The 17,451-nt window shown below is 47.3% G+C and overlaps 1 protein-coding gene across 6 annotated transcripts in view; it reads right to left on the bottom strand.

Moving 5' to 3' along the window:
* LOC138736067 (SH2B adapter protein 2) overlaps positions 1-16,901 on the bottom strand; it is an 89,420-nt gene extending 72,519 nt beyond the window's left edge. Inside the window, exons 1-5 of one of the 6 annotated variants that reach the window (XM_069884938.1) lie at positions 16,814-16,901; positions 14,035-14,144; positions 10,285-10,423; positions 4,338-4,463; positions 1,019-1,267 (exon numbers count right to left, since the gene is read on the bottom strand). In XM_069884938.1, the coding sequence (XP_069741039.1) occupies positions 1,019-1,081 (63 nt within the window). In that variant the 5' untranslated portion in view covers positions 1,082-1,267; positions 4,338-4,463; positions 10,285-10,423; positions 14,035-14,144; positions 16,814-16,901. Of the gene's footprint in view, positions 1-1,018; positions 1,286-4,337; positions 4,464-10,284; positions 10,424-14,034; positions 14,145-16,813 lie in introns of all 6 variants that reach the window. The other 5 variants (XM_069884939.1, XM_069884937.1, XM_069884936.1 and 2 more) reach the window with 5 other exon arrangements.
* Between the last annotated feature and the right edge of the window lie 550 nt (positions 16,902-17,451).

Below are 17,451 nucleotides of genomic sequence, written 5' to 3'. Positions count from 1 at the left end.
CCCCTCACCATGAACCCTCCCCCCACCATGACCCTCACCGTGACCTTCCCCCCCCCCACCCGCAACCCCTCACCCTGACCTTCACCATAATCCTTGCGGGCAGTTTTTCTGGAGCTGTTGGAGGGTTTAAACTAGCTAGGCAGGGTGGGGGGGGGGGGGGGGGGGGTGGGAGGGGAGCAAGGATTGTGTCAGATGATGGAGCAGTTGGCAAAAAGGTAGATGCAACTGTGAAGAACAGGCAGTCAATGGAGTATAAATGCAGTCAGTGGGATGTGTTGAAATACTTCAAATAGAAGTATCAAAATTAAGGGTGATGAACAGAGAATGGATCAGTACATCAACTTAGAATGTGGTGGGGCCATTACAGAGACTTGGATGACGCTAGGACAGGAATGGAGTAAAGGCATTGCTAATCAGGGATCGTACAGGGAGCAGAAAGGGAGGCCATAGTGGAAGGATTGTATGCTGGTCATTGTTCATGGAAGTCAGAAACAGGAAGGGAGTGATCACTTTATTGGGAGTGTTCAACAGCTCTCCCCCCCCCAACCCCCCCACCCTCCCAAGTAGCCACTGGCACAATGAGGAGCAGATAAATCAGCAGATTATGGAAAGGAGCAGAAATACTTCAAGTTCCCTAACATTGACTGGCACCTCCTTAGTGCAAAAATTTCATCAAGTTCCCTAACATTGACTGGCACCTCCTTAGTGCAAAAATTTCAGGTGGGGCAGAATTTCTCAGGTGTGTCCAAGAAAGATTCCTGATGCTCTACATCAAGGGTGGTCAAGCTTGCTTAACACAAGAGCCACATACAATAGACTTCAGATGTTTGAGAGCAGCAAGACATGAAAAAAATATTACATATGCATTTTTACTCTTGCATGCACATTTTGTTACAAAGATTTTCTACAAATATTAAGAAATACATGTCCATAATATTTATTCATGCATGTATTTTTTTAAACTGCTAATTTGTATTAGTTTCAAAATTCTAAATGTAAAAGTCCTGTATATACTCACGTAATAGTCGAATTTTGTGGAATAACTTTTAGGAGAAAATGTAGGTGGTCGATGATTACACATATACCTGTGTTCTTGGCAACGGGAACTCGGATGGGCAGCCCACTCCCAGCTGCCAGCTGCAATCCAGGACCAGGTGCTAACTCCACGATTGTGGGTGGCTGGTGACTAGGTGAGATTCAACGGTCGGGGCCATCAGGAGCTTCGGAGGTTGGGCAGCCCAGGGCCTCAGGACCTCGGATGGGCAGGCTGCCAGGCGATTGGAATCTCAGATGGGAGAGCAGCCTTGATCACACTTACATTCCACTAATTCCATTGCCCACCACACATGCCACAATCACGTGATCGCAACGCCATGCCCACTAACACTACCCAGCCAACAATACCTCCACGAGTCAAACATTCATGTCAAAGAGCTGCACGTGGCTCATGAGCAGCGGTTTGGCCACCCCTACTGTGGGTGATGACGGAGGCTGGCACAATAGGGATATTCAAAATGATCTTAGGCAGGTACGTGGATGGACATTATTGGTATAAGGTGGGGGAAAATTAGATTGTTTTGGAGAAGGTTTACATCGGTAAACATTGTGGGCTGAAGACTGCACTGTGCTGTCATGTTTTGTGTTCTATGTATGCTGCTTTTTAAAGTGTTCCCAATCTTCCAGTTTCTCACTGCTCTTGGCGATTTTGTACATGAGCTTTGAGTTCCTTTATTTCTTTGATTATCCAAGGCTGGCTATCCCTGGCCTTATTGTCTTTCTGAAATATACTTTTGTTTAACATTCCCTCAACTCCTCAAAGGATTCACATGATCCACTGACCTTTCCATGGCACATGCCATTCTCTTGGATCAGAGACTCAATGTTTCTGGTCATCCAGAATTCCCTTCTCCTCTTAACCTTGCTCTTCACTCAAAATGGAACATGTGGCCCCTGAACCATCCCTTTCTCACCTTTAAAAGCTTCCCACTTGGTAGACGCCCTTAACCCTCAAACATCTGTGGTCAGTCAACCTCTACAAGATCCTGTCTGATGCTATCAAAATTAGCTTTGACTTCACATAGGTCTAGCCTTACATAACTATTTTCAATATTAGAAATGGAAAATTGGGGTTCAATGTGCTTGACGTTGAACCTAAGCAGGAATCATTGAAAATGTGTGGTAAGTCCAGAGCGCAGATGGGACACATGGAATCTGCTCTCACCTCTCGATACTACTCTTGTAACACCATCCTCTGCCTGATTCAGGTTGGGCATCACCAGCTGCCGACAGAGAACAAGCTCGTTCTTTGGTCTCATTCAATGCAGGTGGCAGAACCTGTGGCATTTCCAGACAAGGTGAAAAAAAGTCCAAGGAGTACACCCACTGTCTGGTAACAGGGCATCCAAGGTCAAAACTAAGGGAATGCCGAAAGAGATCTTACTGTCACCTTCCAAGCCAGAGAAGGGGGAATTGGAGTATTGTTGATTACACACTCGGCTGGTGGGAGCTGGCATTGGGGGAATAGGACCCAGAAACTTTCCTGAAGTAGAAACTAGTCTTCAAACACTTACAATCCTCATGGAGTTAAACAAAAAAGTCGGCAGATGCTGGGGTTGAAGGCAATACCCAAACATGCTGGAGAAACTCAGCAGCTCATATACCATCAATAAGGTAACCAACGTTTCGGGCCTGAGCCCTTCATTAAGGTATGAAAGGTAGATGTCTGAATAAAGAGGTGGGGGAGGAGGGAGGGAAGAAGGAGCAGGGGAGAAATACAGGTTAACAGGCCATAAGTGGGTACAGATGGGAGGGTAGGAGTCAAAAAAGGCTGTGAAGTGATAGGGCAAGGGTGGCCAAACCGCGGCTCGCGAGTCACTTGCGGCTCTTTGACATGTAATGTGCAGCTCGCGGGGAGGGTAGGTGTCGCCAGCGGGGGAGAGTGGCTGTCAGCGGGTTGCCAGCTGACTGTCAACAGCCTGCCCACTGCTAGGCACCTGAAAGCTGCTAGCCTTTACCTTGCTGCTTTCAGGTGCCTAGGGGGAACGTTTAGTATGTAGACTTGATTAGAAAAAAATCTTTTGCAAAATTGCTCCCTTTGAAAAAGGGCTTCTTTGCTATCTGCAGTGTATCAGCATTTTGCAGATGAATGATTTGCAAGGATTAGAAAATACTATCCCCAACAAAATTGTACCAGGGGTGAGCAACCTCCTGTGCCGGCTGCCCCAGCTCCATAGTCCCGTGCCTGGAGGCTGTCAGGCAGTGGGGAGATGAGTCGCCGGGCAGATTGTTATCAGCCTGCTCCCTGCTAGGCGCCTGAAAGCTCAGAAATGGAAAATATATCTGAGGTGGGTTGAGTAAGTACACCTCGGAGACGGGTTCTCCGTTTTCAGGTGGACTCCTGACAGCCGCATTCGGATATTTTAAGTGACTTTACATTCGGGTATTATGGTCACCTGAAAGGGGCTAACGATAGTGTTAATAGGTGTGGCTTGCGATTGCGTGATTGCTACGGTTCTCAAACATCTGAAGTTTATGGTATGAGGCTTTTATGTTAAGCAAGTTTGGCCACCCCTGTGATAGGGGGAGAGGGTTCCTCTCTGACAGGAGAGGGAAGGGAGTGCCCCCTTCCTCCCATCCTTTTTTATTCAGGAACCTGCTTTTCTTTCTTGACAAAGGACCCAGGCCAGAAACGGTTACCCTTTTCTTCCTATGGACTGAGTTTCTCCAGCACATTCCTATATTGCACAATTCTCACAGACTTTGCTGGAGGAAGAATCAGGAGTTGGTAAAGGTTCCATTATTGTCACGTACATTTAGAATGTGATATATATGAATTCTTTAACTTTGTCTACCGTAAGGAAGACAGAGTCACCATTTTGCCAGATATAGAGCGATAACACAGCTGGCAGAGTTAGCCTGTCATACTGCCAACATTGTTCCTCTCCCTGTATCTGGAACACTGGTACAGACCACCCACTCTCTATGAGAGGGTTTGGCTCTTGGCAACAGAGGACAGAGATCCGCAGCCTGATTCCTGTCAATGGCGCGTCACAGAAGAGTTCAGACTCCAAAAGTTAAGTGTTGGGAAGGGTGAAGACTGCATTTGTCTGATCAGAATCCAGTAACAAGGGGCCATGGTCCTGGAGAGAGGATCCTGGTTGAGGTCAGGTGCAGGGTAACGATCAATGCACAGCGATAGGACCAGAACAGGACTGGCTCATTCCTGCACTGGTTGAGACATCTCACTCCACATACTGTTACTGACACATCAGTGAGGGAGAGGAACACACACCCACCCTCACTCCCAGCCTGCCACTAAAACAGAGGAACTCACGAACCCCGAGGAGATGGTGCAAGTCCTTCGGACATCTGGGCAGCAAGGGGATTTCTCCATGTGTGGGCCAAACGTCAGGTGTTGGGAACGTCCCACAGACTTTCAGTCGGCATCATTACACAGCCACCTCCTGCAACACAGAGAGAACTGACACAATATGCCAAATATTCAAAATCAAGAGAACAGATCAGATGAACACAGAGCCTTTTGCCCAGAGCAGGGAACCGGTAACCAGAGGACATTCATGTGGGTTCATGCTCTCACTTTTAAGATGAGTATTATCGATCCCTGGTCAGGATCCACCCAGACATTGTTGGTCATGCTACACTCGGCTGGGATGATGAAAGATTCTGGATCTTTCTGATGGTGTGCATTCCCGAGGTCGGAGGAGAAGCTGTTCTCACTGGGACTCTGTGTAAATGGATTCTAGACTTTGGAAAGAAAACAAAGACCACAATCTGTCCGGGTCAGTAGAAGAATGCCAAGCATTGGCACACCACAGGGCAGATTTGGCAGGGATTATCCAAAGGACAGATAAATCCCAAGGGTTCTGCAGAGGACAAATACAACATGCTGGAGGAACTCGGCAGGTTGAGCAGTATCAGTGGGAGAAAAAGAACGGTTGATAGTTTGAGTCAAAATCTTTTATCAAGACTGGTTTCCTTGAGAAGAGAAGCCAGTGTAAAGAGGTCAGGGTGGGAGGGATAGATAAATGCATGTTCATCAATTTGTATGGAATTGGTGATTCAGGCAGAGGTGAAACATGAGAGAGAACACGAACCATGAGTTCAGGTGGGAGAAGATGATTAGAGATAAAGGCTGCCAGTGCTGGGATGTGTGGGATAAAGGGAAACCAGATGGGACCAAGTGGGAAGGGGCAGACAGGTGAAGAAAGGATTGGGGTGGTACAGTTAGTGTAGCAGTGCGAGAACAGCACCAATGACCAGGTTTTAATCTGCAGATGTCTGAAAGGAGTTTGTAAGTTCTCACGGTGTCTGCGTGGGTTTCCTCCGGGTGCTCCAGTTTCCTCCCACCCTTCCAAGACATATGGCGTTAGCAAGTTAATGGTATTTAGGCAATGCAGGCTTGTGGGCTAGTAGGTTCTGTTACAGTGCTATGTCTCTAAATTTAAAAAAAATAGAAAATTAAATTCACAAGAGATGAAACAAAAGAGAAGGGGGGAGTGATGATAGGTGGGTGCTGGGTGAGAAAGGGGAAGAGAGTTAAGGGTGTAGAAGAAGAGGTTTATTCTGACCAATGAAGATCACGGACTTGAGGACCCTTTCTACCCCCCCCCCCCCCAGTGGATTTTTCTGTTCTTCTTCCACCACCTGACCCCTTGGTTTTTCTTGCCTCTCTCCCTTTGACTGGCTTCTGCCAACCCTCTGCCTTTCTGTCATGTTTCACCTCACCCTGGTTCGCCACGTGGGGCCCATCTCACCCCCTTCCACTGGTTTCTTTACTAATCAGCCTCAATAAAGGGGTTTTGCTCAAAACATTGACCATTCTCTTTCTCCGACGGATACTGTTCGATGCACCGAGTTCTTCCAGCAGAGTGTGCTTAGCTTCAGATTCCAATAAATGCAATCTCCTGAGGGCCATGTTTGAAGGAGTTCATGAAGACAAAGGTAACCCACTGACTTTATTTTTTTTTAAATCCTTCAGAGGACGTGAACATTACAACAATGCTTACTGCCTTGCTACTCAGAATGAAAGCAGTTAAAGGTGATAATGCCGCAAAGACCAAAGGAAAACAGGAAAATCACCAGGATCTATACAATTTGGTACTGGACTGGACTGTAATTGTAATAAAGGAAAACAGTGTTAAAATCCAGATGTAATGATTCAATTATATCCCTGTAGCCACTCGGGAGATTTGATCCCCTCTGGCTATATCAATGGTTAACATTTTTCTGCTCCTTCAGAAACAGGATTTGAGGCTGTACCCCAAATTGTTCTGATTCTTCATTCTGTGGTTGATTTCACATTACCCTGAAGAGACTCTAAATTGCTTGCTAAGGTGAAAGCTATTGAGCAATTCCCTGCATCACACGGATCAGTGAACTCTGGGCTGATTGCAAATCACCGAAGGAAATATCTGATTTGAAGTGTGTGGACGTAAACTTGGCAAATTATTTCCTTCTGGTCAATGGTATTTACTTTGCTAGCTCCAGGTTCCTACTTGAAGATGATCCAAATACTGGACCAATCCAGTGTTGCAGAAATGCTCTTTGTTGGGAACTGTGAGGTAAAGTGGCCAGAATCTGTTGGCTTCTGGAAGATTGAAATGATGAGATAAACAAACATTTTTGTAATGACCTGCCAGTGATTACAAAAAAAAGGTCTGTGGTCTCTCATCATTTCAATCTTCCAGAAGCCAACAGATTCTGGCCACTTTACCTCACAGTTCCCAACAGAGCATTTTATAGATCACTAAAGCACAGTACAGGCCCTTCAGCCCTCGATGTTGTGCTGACCCATAGATTCCTTTTTTTAAAAAGGACTATAAATTCTCTACCCCATAGCCCTCTATTTTTCTTCCATCTATGTGCCTAAGAATGTCTTAAATGCCCCTAATGTTTCAGCCTCCACCACCATTCCCACCAGGCCATTCCAGGCACCCACAACTCTCTGCATTAAAAACTTACCTCTAATGTCTCCCTGAAACTTCCCTCCCTTCACTTTTTACATATAATCCTCTGGTATTTGCTATTTCTGCCCTGGGAACCAGCGCTGGCTGCCCACCCTATCTATGGCTCTCCTTGTTGACCTCCATTAATCCCCCTCTCATCCTTCTTTGCTCCAAAGTGAAAAGTCCCAGCTCTGCTAACCTTGCCTCATTAGACTTGTTTCCCAATCCAGGCAACATCCTGTTAAATCTCCTCTGCACCTCTCCGTAGCTTACATATCCTTCCTATAATGAGGTGACCAGAACTGAACACAATCCTCCATATATTTCGCTGGTACTAATTTAGATTTTTTAGCTTCAAGTTGTAACAAGCAGAGCAAACTATTACAGACAATGGAAACAAAGCAAATCAAGACTCATCAGGTCAGATGACAGAGGGATTGGAGTGGTGAATCTTCCCGCTTGAGGTGCCCTCTCCAAATCGGGGAAGTTGGAAATGTGGCTGAAGAGGCATAACACAAAGAGGGAACACAAAGAATGTGTGATCAGAGGGAGGCCCAAGACAACACAATGAATCAGAATTTATTGTCTGGTTTTGCGGCAGAATTACAGTGCAAATTTTGTTATAAATTACATTTAAAAATAAATAAATTAGTGCAAAAATAAGAGAAAGTGAGATTGTGTCATGGTTCATTGTCCATTCAGGAATCTGATGGTCCTCGTGCTGCTGGGTGTTCGTCTTCAGGCTCCTGAGGTTTGGTGTGACACCAGAAACCCTGGAAAATTTCTACAGAGGTTTGGTGGCAAGTGTGCTGACTGGCTGCAACACAGTCTGGTATGGGGACACCAACACCCCTGAGCATCACAGGCAAACCCTTCCCATCATTGCGAACATCTACAGGGAATACTGCATCGGAGAGCAGCAACAATCATCAAGGATCCACACCACCCAGCACATGTTTTTTTCTCGCTGCTGCCATCAGGAAAAAGGTCGAGGTGCCACAAGACTCACACCACCAGGTTCAGGAACAGCTGCTCCCCGTCCACCATCAGACTCAACGACAAACTCAATCAGGGATTCATTTAAGGACTCTTACGTGTGCACTTTATTGATTCTTTTTTACTCTGTGCAGCACAGTTTGTTTACTTTCGTTATTTGTTTGCAGTTCTTTGTTTACATTTATACTTTTTTTGCACTACCAATAAACTGTAGAAAATAAGCACCTCAGGTGTGATGACATGTATATACTCTGACAATAAATCTGAGATCTGTACCTCCTTTCTTATGGTAGCTGAGTGAAGAGGGTATGGCCCGGGTGCTGGGGTCCTTGAGGATAGAGGTTGCTTTGTTAAGATACCGCCACTTGTAGAAACCACTCAAACCAAAATTACCATCAACATCCAAATTAAAACTATAATTTGAGGGATTCAGCATTCCAAAGGGAAAATCCTGGTTCTCTCTTCCATCTTCATTAATCATTTCTCCGGTAATGAGATGAAGTGCAACATCTGTCCTTTTATCTCTTCCCATCCCACCATCCTGGGGCCCCAAATGGTGCTTTGTGAAGCAGTAGCCCCTTTCACATTAGCAAGTGATCCCAAAAATTAACCACCAATCGGCCTTTAAAGCGTATAGTGTGAAAGCAGATCAGCTCAAAGCTTGCATCTGATGACCTCGTCTCACGCCGGGCATTGATGGCCTCGACCCCTAGTACAATCCCCAGCGGCTGGAGATGCCAGCGTTGCAATCAGGCAAGTATGAAATGGGTAATTCCATTGTGGGATTGAAATGACCCTGTGTGAGAAGGAACTTGAAGGAAGATTAAAATGAAGGTATAAACATTGCCATGGGAAAGTTGCAACGGGAGAGAAAGAGAGGAATAGCAAGAGGAACATTTTTTAAACGGTGTGGGAAAGTTGGTAGTGCTATAGGGCACAATTTATAAAGGCCGTGGGAAAAAGCAATGGCAGACCCGACTTCCGTGAAGCTCCATGCATGCAGCTGAGCATACAGGCCTTTTTCTGCTGCATGGAATTCTGGGAGGGCAGGTCCACCATCGCATCCCCCCATGGTATTTATAAATTGTACGCAATAGTGCTACAAACTTTCCCACTCTGTTTAAAAATTGTCCTCTATTGCTATTTAATGCTAGCACCTTCCCACGGTCCCTTATATCGGTCAGCACAAAAAAAAAACAGGGGCTGAAGGGTTCATACTGTGCTGTACATAAAGCTTAATTTGTTATAATTAGGCATGATTAATTTTATTCAAATACATGATCATAATCATTGATCAGGATTTAGGACAGCCCCACCATCGTTCGATGCTTCATGACGTCAGCTGTAGAAGGTAGAACAGTCCAAACCCTGGGGATGGCTCCTTGCAAGTGTGAAAGTGTTCAGTGTCCCAGTTAGGAATGGCCTACTGTGAAAAGCCAAACCCCCATTCCTATCCCAGGACACTGAACGGCCAATTTAGTGGGATGCAAGTGTGAAAGGGGGCTAGTGAGTCATTGGCACCTGCTTCAAATCAGCTGCACCTGCCACCAATGGTCCTGGCCACACTGGAGACTCAAAACAAACGCAGAGTGACCTCAGTCAACACCTCCGTTAAGTGCTGGAACAGTCCAACACAGGTGCTCCGGCCCACAATGTTTTATCGACCTGTGGGAGCCAACTCTACAACAGTCTAACCCTTCCCTTCCTCACAACCCATAACCCATATTTTTCTTACATCCATGTGTCTGAGTCTTTTAAAGGTCTCTATTGAATCAGTGTCCACTCTCAACCCCAGCAATGCATTCCAGGCACCACCACAGTGTAAAATGTTACCACTCACATCTCCTTTAAACTTTCCTACACATAACCTTATCCGGATGTCCTCTGCTATTTACTATTGTCGCCCCAAGAAGAAGGTGCTGGTTGTCCATGCTAACCAAGCTCCTCATAATCTTACACACCTCTATTAAGTCATCTCTCATTCACTGTCGCTTTAAAAACTCCAGAATCTGTCAACCCTGCTTCACAAGACATGTTCTCCAGATCTAGGCCACATCCTCTTTAATCTCCTCTTCCCCCTCATTAATGCTTCCACATCATTCCAGAACTGAACGCAATACTCTAATCAGCATTTTATATAGCCGCAACATTCTCTCTCGGCTCTTGAGTTCAGTCTGCTGACTAATGAAGGCCAATGCACCATACACATTCTTAACCACCCTAGGTACCTTGAGCGATCTACGGACAAAACCCACTGCAAGGAATTTTGCTATTAAGCATCCCATCATGTTTGGTCTTCCAAAGTGCACTACTTCACTCTTACCTGGATCGAACTCCATCTGGCACTTCTCTGTACAACTCTGCATCCTATCCTATATCCTGCTGCGACTTGAAAATCTGTAGACATCCTGGTTGAAGTAAAATAAACCCACAATGCTGGAGAAACTCAGCAGGTCAGTGTCCTTTGTGTGGAAAAGGTAAAAGTACATAACCAATATTTCGGGCTTGAGCGAAAAATTCCGGCAGGCGTCCGAATGCATGAGTAAAGGGGGTGGGGGGAAGAGGTGTGGTTGCAAAGAGGTGATAGGTAGAGAAAGGAGAGAGCAGAGACCAAGGGTAGGAAAGATGACTAGGTGAATTAAGAGGAAGGGAAAGGAGAGCTGGAAAGGGGAAGAGAAGGTGGGAGGGAGAAGGAAGGAAGAAGAGAGCAGGTTAGCAGAAACCAGAAAAGTCGATGTTTAATACCATTTGGCTGGAGAGTTCTCAGACAGAAAATTCTGGTGTCATTCCTCCAATTTACCGGTGGTCTTGCTGGGATCGTACATGAGACCATGGACAGACATGTGAGTATTGGAGCGTGACACAGAAATGGTTGGTTACTGGGAGGTCTCTGTCACTGGTGTCACTGGTGCGGATGGAGCAAAGGTGCTCAGCAAAGTGATCTCTCAGTCTGAGCCCAGTCTCCCCGATGTAGAGAAGGCCACAAAGGCAGCTCCGGATGATACACAAGTGAAGTGTTGCTTCACTTGAAAAGCCTGTTTGGGCCCCGGTCTGTGGTGAGGGAGGAGGTGTGAGCACATGTAGCACCTTCTGCGGCCATGGGGGAAGGTGCCGGTGGGGGGGTGGGGGGGGGCGAGGTGGGATTGGTGGGGAGTGATGAGTGCATTCCCTACAGAAGGCAGAGAGGGGAGGAGAAGAGGAGATGTGTCTGGTAGTGGGATCCTGTTATAAGTGCTAGAAATTCTGGAGGATGCAGAAGCTGGTGGGGTGCTAGGTGAGGATAAGGGGGATTCTATATTTGTTGTGTCTGGGGGCAGAGGGGGCCAGGGCAAATGAACTGGAAATGGAGAAGATGCAGGTGAGGACTGAGTTGATGGTGATGGAGGGGAAGACACATTTATGCGAGAAGGCAGACATTTGGAGGATCTGGACTGGAAGACCTCATCTTGGGAACAGATGTGGCGGAGATGGAGAAATTTAGAGATGGGAATAGAATCCTTCAGGGGACGGGGTGGGAGAAAGTGTAGTCCAGGTAGTTGTGGAAGTTTGTGGGTTGTAATGCATGTTGGTGGAAACCTTGTCTCCCGAGATGGAGATAGAGAGATCCAGGAAGGGGAGAGTGTTGTTGGAGATGGACCAGGTGAGTTTGAGATCAGGGTGGAAGTTGGCCACAAAGTGAATGAGGTTGACAAATTCATCGCAGGTGTATGAAGCACCCCTGATGTAGCCATCAATATACTGGAGGAAGAGTGGGGGGGTGGGTCCTTCCCTTTGTAGGTTTGCAGCAGAGATTACTCCACAAAGCCAACAAACAGGCAGGCGTAGCTGGGACCCATGAGGGTACCCATGGCTACTCCTTTAATTTGGAGGAAGTGAGACAAGTTAAAGGGGAAGTTGTTTAAAGTAAAGACAAGTTCTGCTGGGCGGAGGCAGGTGATGGTAAAGGGTGACTGGTTGCGGGGGGGGGGGGAAGGGGTATGAGGGTGATAGAGTAAATGTAGGTAGGCTTTTTTCCACCAAGGGTAGATCAGGTACAATCCAGAGGATATGGGTTTAAGGGTGAAAGGGGAAAGGTTTAGGGGGGAACATCTTCATACAGAGAGTGGTGGGAATGTAGAACAAGCTTCCATCTTAAGTAGTGAATACAGAGTCAATTTTAACATTTAAGAAGAATTTGGCCAGGTACATTGATGGGAGAGGTATGGAGAGTTTTTGAATGGGTGCAGGTCAGAGGGCCAAGGCAAAAAATGGTTTGGCGCTGACTAGAAGGGCCGAGGTGGCCTGTTTCTGTGCTGTGATTGTTCTATGGCTCTAATTTCTTTTGTTACTCCTCATGAAACTCAATTAGGCTCGTGAGGCACCATCTTCCCTTCACAAAGCCATGTTATCCCGAGAAGACTGTAATTCTCTAAATGCTAATAAATTCAGTCCTTCAGAATCCTCTCCAATAGTTTGAACACCACTGATGTAAGACTCACCAGTCTATAATTTCTAGGATTCTCCCTATTACCTTTTTTAAACAAGGGAACCTCATTTGCCATTCTCCAATCCTCAATCCTCCAATGGTCAAGGCATCTGCAAAGATTATTGCTAAATGCCCCAGCAATCTCTTCCCTTCCTTATACTGTTGGAAAGCATTAACAGGCTTGAACAAAGTCTACAAGGGTTGTGGAAGAGGAATGATGTTTGACAAATCTCCCGAAATTTTTGAGGATGTATCTGAAAGGTTAAGTGAATGAGAATTCAACTCTAATGGTGCATTTGAACTTGAAGAGGCAAGTGTGGAGAATGGCAGTACATGGGACTGGGGATAATCTACTAGCATGCCCTGAGAAGTTGCTGACAGAGTAAGAACAGTTAGGTTTTTTTTGCTGGGTGGCAACAGTGACCTGTCAGGAGAATGCCAGGGATTAGTGTTGGACAGCCAACTACTCAAAATACAGTCTACAAAACAACAGTCTCCAGGTCTGCTTGCAGCTATCCATGACTATGGTTAGTCCTTACTTGGAATACTGTGTTCATTTCTGGTCACCTCACTACAGTAAGGATGTGGATGCTATGGAGATGGTGCTGAGGAGACTTACAAGGATGCCTAGATTGTCTTATGAGAACAGACTGTGAACTTGGCCTTTTCTCCATGCATGGAGCACCAAAGGATGAGGATGACCTGATAGAATTATGATGAAAGGCGTTGATCCTGTGTATGGCCAGAGGCTTTTTTCCAGGGTTGAAATCGATAACATGAGGGGGCATAGTTTTAGGGTGCTTGGGAAGAAGTACGGGGGGGGGGGGGTGTAAAATCTAGGTTTTTCACAGAGAGGAGGATGCATGGAATGCACTTCCAGCACTATGGCAACAAAATGGACGCTACGTTAAGAGGAGAATTATGATATGTTAGAATAAGGAAAGTGTCGTCTATATTTTGATTCAGCGTCAATAGGGTCTTTTTAGAGACCATTAGATAAGATATATGGAAAAAGAAAAATGGAGGGTCATGCAGTAGGGAAATTCTATGCGTTTGGTAGAGTAGGTTATAATGTCAGCAGAGCACCATGCTGTAGATTTCTAGGTTTTAGGTTCGACGTTCTGCAGACGACAGAGTTGGGGCAGAATGTAGACTCTAACTGTGATTTAGATGAGTGGGAACAGCAAGGCAGATTGGATAAATTATTAGGGTTAAACAATGGATCATGGGAATAGTGATGGTTTGTGGGATATTGAGGATCTGGTTCAGAAGAAGAGTGGACTAGAGCAGGTATAGATCAAATGGACCAAATGAAGTTCTTGAGGAGTGTTTAAAATGTAAGAAAAACTTAAGAAAGATAGAGGATAAAAAAAAATACACGTTGCTTTGACAGACAATTTGAAGGAAATTCCTATGGGTTTCTAAGTCAAACCAATTTTATTGGCATCTGATTGCACAAGTACAACCCGATAGAACAGCATTCTTTGGTCCTTGGTGCAAAACATGCAGAAACACAACCAGACATAACACGCATACAGACAAATAACAGATGCAGGACAAGTATTCCATCTATAAAAATAAATAAATAAATATTGCTTATTTATTTACTTAAGAGGGTCTCGGATGGTCAGTGTGAGCAGTTCCGTTGGTCATTCTGCATTCTCACCGCCTGTGCGAAGAAGTTGTTCCTCAGCCTGGTGGTGCTGGCTCTGATATTCCTGTATATAGATATAATAAGAGCAAAAGTATAGTCAGGGACAAAATTGGTCCCCTTGAAGATCAGAGTCGTCTGCTATATATGGAGCCCAGAGATGGGAGAGATCTTAAATGTTTTTTTTTGTATCACCATTCACACAGGAAACTGGCACAAAGACAAGGGAAATACAGAAAACAAGCAGAGGTCATGGAACCTATACAGATGAAAGAGGAGGAGGTGCTTACTGCCTTAAAGGGAGACTACTGTAGAAAATGCAGGGGATCTGGCAAATATCTAAAATGTCCTAAGCCACAAGTGTAGTGCCGGAGGATTAGAGGGTAGTTCACATTCCGATATTTAAAAAAAGGCTCCAAAAGTAACCCTGAAAAGTATAGGCCGGCGAGTCTGACGTCATTAATTGTTAAGATGTTCTCAGGAATCAGGTACACAAGTATTTGGATAACCAGGGATTGATTAGGGACAGTCAACATGGTAGGTCATGTTTAACCAACCTGATAAGTGTTTTCATTTTAGAAGGTTACCAGAAATGTTGATGAAGGCTGTTGATGTTGTCTACATGGACTTTAGTAAGACCTTTGACAAGGTCCCACATGGGACCTTGTGTCAGAACATTCAAATGCTAGGTATTCATGGTGGGGTAGTCAATCGGATTTAACATTAGCTACATGAGAGAAGCCAGAGAGAATGATTGCTTCTCAAACTGGAGGCCTGTGCCTCAAGGATTAGTGCTGGACCATTGTTGTTTGTCATCTATAATCAATGAACTGGACGATAATGTGGTAAATTGGATCAGCAATTTGCAGATGACTCAAAGATTGGAGGTGTTGTACACAGCAAAGAAGGCTTTCAAAGCTTGCAGAGGGATTTAAAATTATGAAGGGGATAGACAGAGTAAATATAGGTAGGGTTTTTCCACTGACAGTAGGTGAGATACAAACCAAAAGTCATGGGTTAAGGGTAAAAGTTTAGAGGGAACCTCTTCACACAGAGTGGTGGGAGAGTGGAACAAATGGCTAGCTGAAGTGGTCAATGCAGGCTCAATTTTAACATTTAAGAATTTGGACAGGTGAACAATGGGAGGAGCCATGGACAGGTTGGAGGTCTGAGGAACTAGGTAGAAAAATGGTTCAGCACAGATGAGGTGAGCCAAAGGGCCTGTTTCTGTGTTGTAATGTTCTATGGAATGGAAAAAGGGAAAGCGCAGTAAAACCCTGGTACACATGTCACTGGATGTAAGCATTTGGGTACAATAAGAAGCAAGATCATTTGAATACAGGAGCAGATGTGCAAATTCAAGGTGAGGCACCATCTGGAGTTATCTTTGGTCTCCTTATATTCTTGCCATGCAAGGGAACTCATCAAAGCTTGACTGATTTCTGACTGGCAGGATTTATACACAGAACAGGCCCTTCAGCCCATGTGTCTGTGCTGAATGCACAACTCAACAGAATTGCTTCAGCCTGCAAGACCCATATCTCTCACTTTTCAGGACACCCCACAGGATCTATCCAGTTGCTTCAAACACTTTATTTCTGCTATCCACTGTCCCCGGCAGCCCATTTCCAGAACCCACCACTGTGCAAATGTCACATCCTTCAGCCACTCCTCCCTTTAGAGGGTGACAAGTAGGTCAGAGACCAGCAACCAAACAGAAGCAGTGAGCAGGTCAACTTTGACTGGAGTTCAGAATAAGGAGGAGTGAGCTAGAGAAAACTGACAACAGAGCCACCGGAAAACGTTCCCAAGGCAGGATACCAGCAACAGGATAACAAGAAGTGGCATTTAGATCGGGGAGGGCGATGAAGTGGAGAATTCTCTTTCCTGAAGGTCGGTCATTGTGTCCAGGAAGGAGGTGGACAATTTCTCACTATCAAAGGGACACAGAGAGAGGCTGGGTTATATATAGCAGGACACACATCCTATTTCCTCTGCTGGGAAAAGCGGTGGGAGAAGGAAACCAGCGAATCCCACGTTATGTCGGTAGTGATTTCAACAGATGGGTTTTTCCATGCATGACTTAGTAAAACAAGGTTGGGATAAAGTGGCAGGGGGGTGGGACTGCGTTGTCAACCCCCACCAGAGCCGGCGGGGGTGGGGGACGGGACTCGGAGCCATCAGCGGCCGCTGCCCCGACCTCAGAGAAGCCGAGAGCGAGAGGCGGCGACGGAGCTGAGGGGCAAGTGGGTCAGGAGAGGCGGGAACCCGCTCCACACCAGCGGCTTCCCGCGGGCTCCACGACCCCCGCGGGGGTTCTCCAGGCGACCTGGGCATCAATGACACCGACCTCTGCCCGGAGTCGGAGTCAAACCGTCGTCAGGTCGCTCCTGCACCGGCGTCCCCCACTCCATCTCCCCCCTCCTCAACCGCGCCCCCCGCTCCACCTCCCCCCTCCTCAACCGCGCCCCCCGCTCCACCTCCCCCCTCCTCAACCGCGCCCCCCGCTCCACCTCCCCCCTCCTCAACCGCGCCCCCCGCTCCCGCTCCACCTTCCCCCTCCTCACCCGCGCCTCCCGCTCCAGTTCCCCGCTCCCGCACTGGCGACCCCAGGTCCACCTCCCCCCTCCTCACTCGCGCCCACCGCTGCCCGGTCGCCGATGCCGGCGCTGGCCCGACCGGCTCTCTCCCATCCTCGGACCCCGATGCCCCTCTAACCCCTCCCGCCGCACTTACCGCCGGGGTCTCCCCGGCCGGGGGAGGGGGGGGGGGGAAAGAGAGAGATGCAGCAACTCAACAATGAGACTCCCTCCGCCACATTCCCGGTGGCTCCGGGGGGCGGGTCTGCTCTGAGCCACCCAATCATCGAGCGCCGCCAGTCCGGGCTTCCCATTGGCTCGGGGGCACGTGGGCGGAGGCAAAGGACCAATAACGGGTGTCTGGATGTGACATAGCCACGGTCCGAGACGGCGGGGAGGTGAAGAGTATATGGCGCCGAGGGTGGGTTTGGTCAGGACAGGGAGGGGGGCGGCGGCGGCGGCGGCGGCGGCGGCGGCGGCTTTGGGTGGGATCAGGAAAGGGTGGGGGTGGGAGAGGGATGGGTGGGGGCAGGTTTGGGTGGGAGAGGGATGGGTGGGGGCAGGTTTGGGTGGGAGAGGGATGGGTGGGGGCAGGTTTGGGTGGGACCAGGGTGGGGGAGTGGCTAGGTTTGGGTGGTACCAGGGTGGGGGAGTGGGTGGGACCAGGAAAGAGTGTGAGCGGGTTTGGGTGGGGGGCAGATATTGATGGAACCAGGGTAGAGGGGGTGGGTTTGGCTGGGACCAGGGTGGGGGAGGGGCTAGGTTTGGGTGGGATCAGGAAAGTGTGGGGGCGGG

The sequence above is a fragment of the Narcine bancroftii genome, chromosome 6 (genome assembly GCF_036971445.1).
Source record: "Narcine bancroftii isolate sNarBan1 chromosome 6, sNarBan1.hap1, whole genome shotgun sequence".
Lineage (NCBI taxonomy): Eukaryota > Metazoa > Chordata > Chondrichthyes > Torpediniformes > Narcinidae > Narcine > Narcine bancroftii.
Note: the sequence above shows the minus strand (reverse complement) of the source record. Positions and strands in the feature narration are given on the sequence as shown.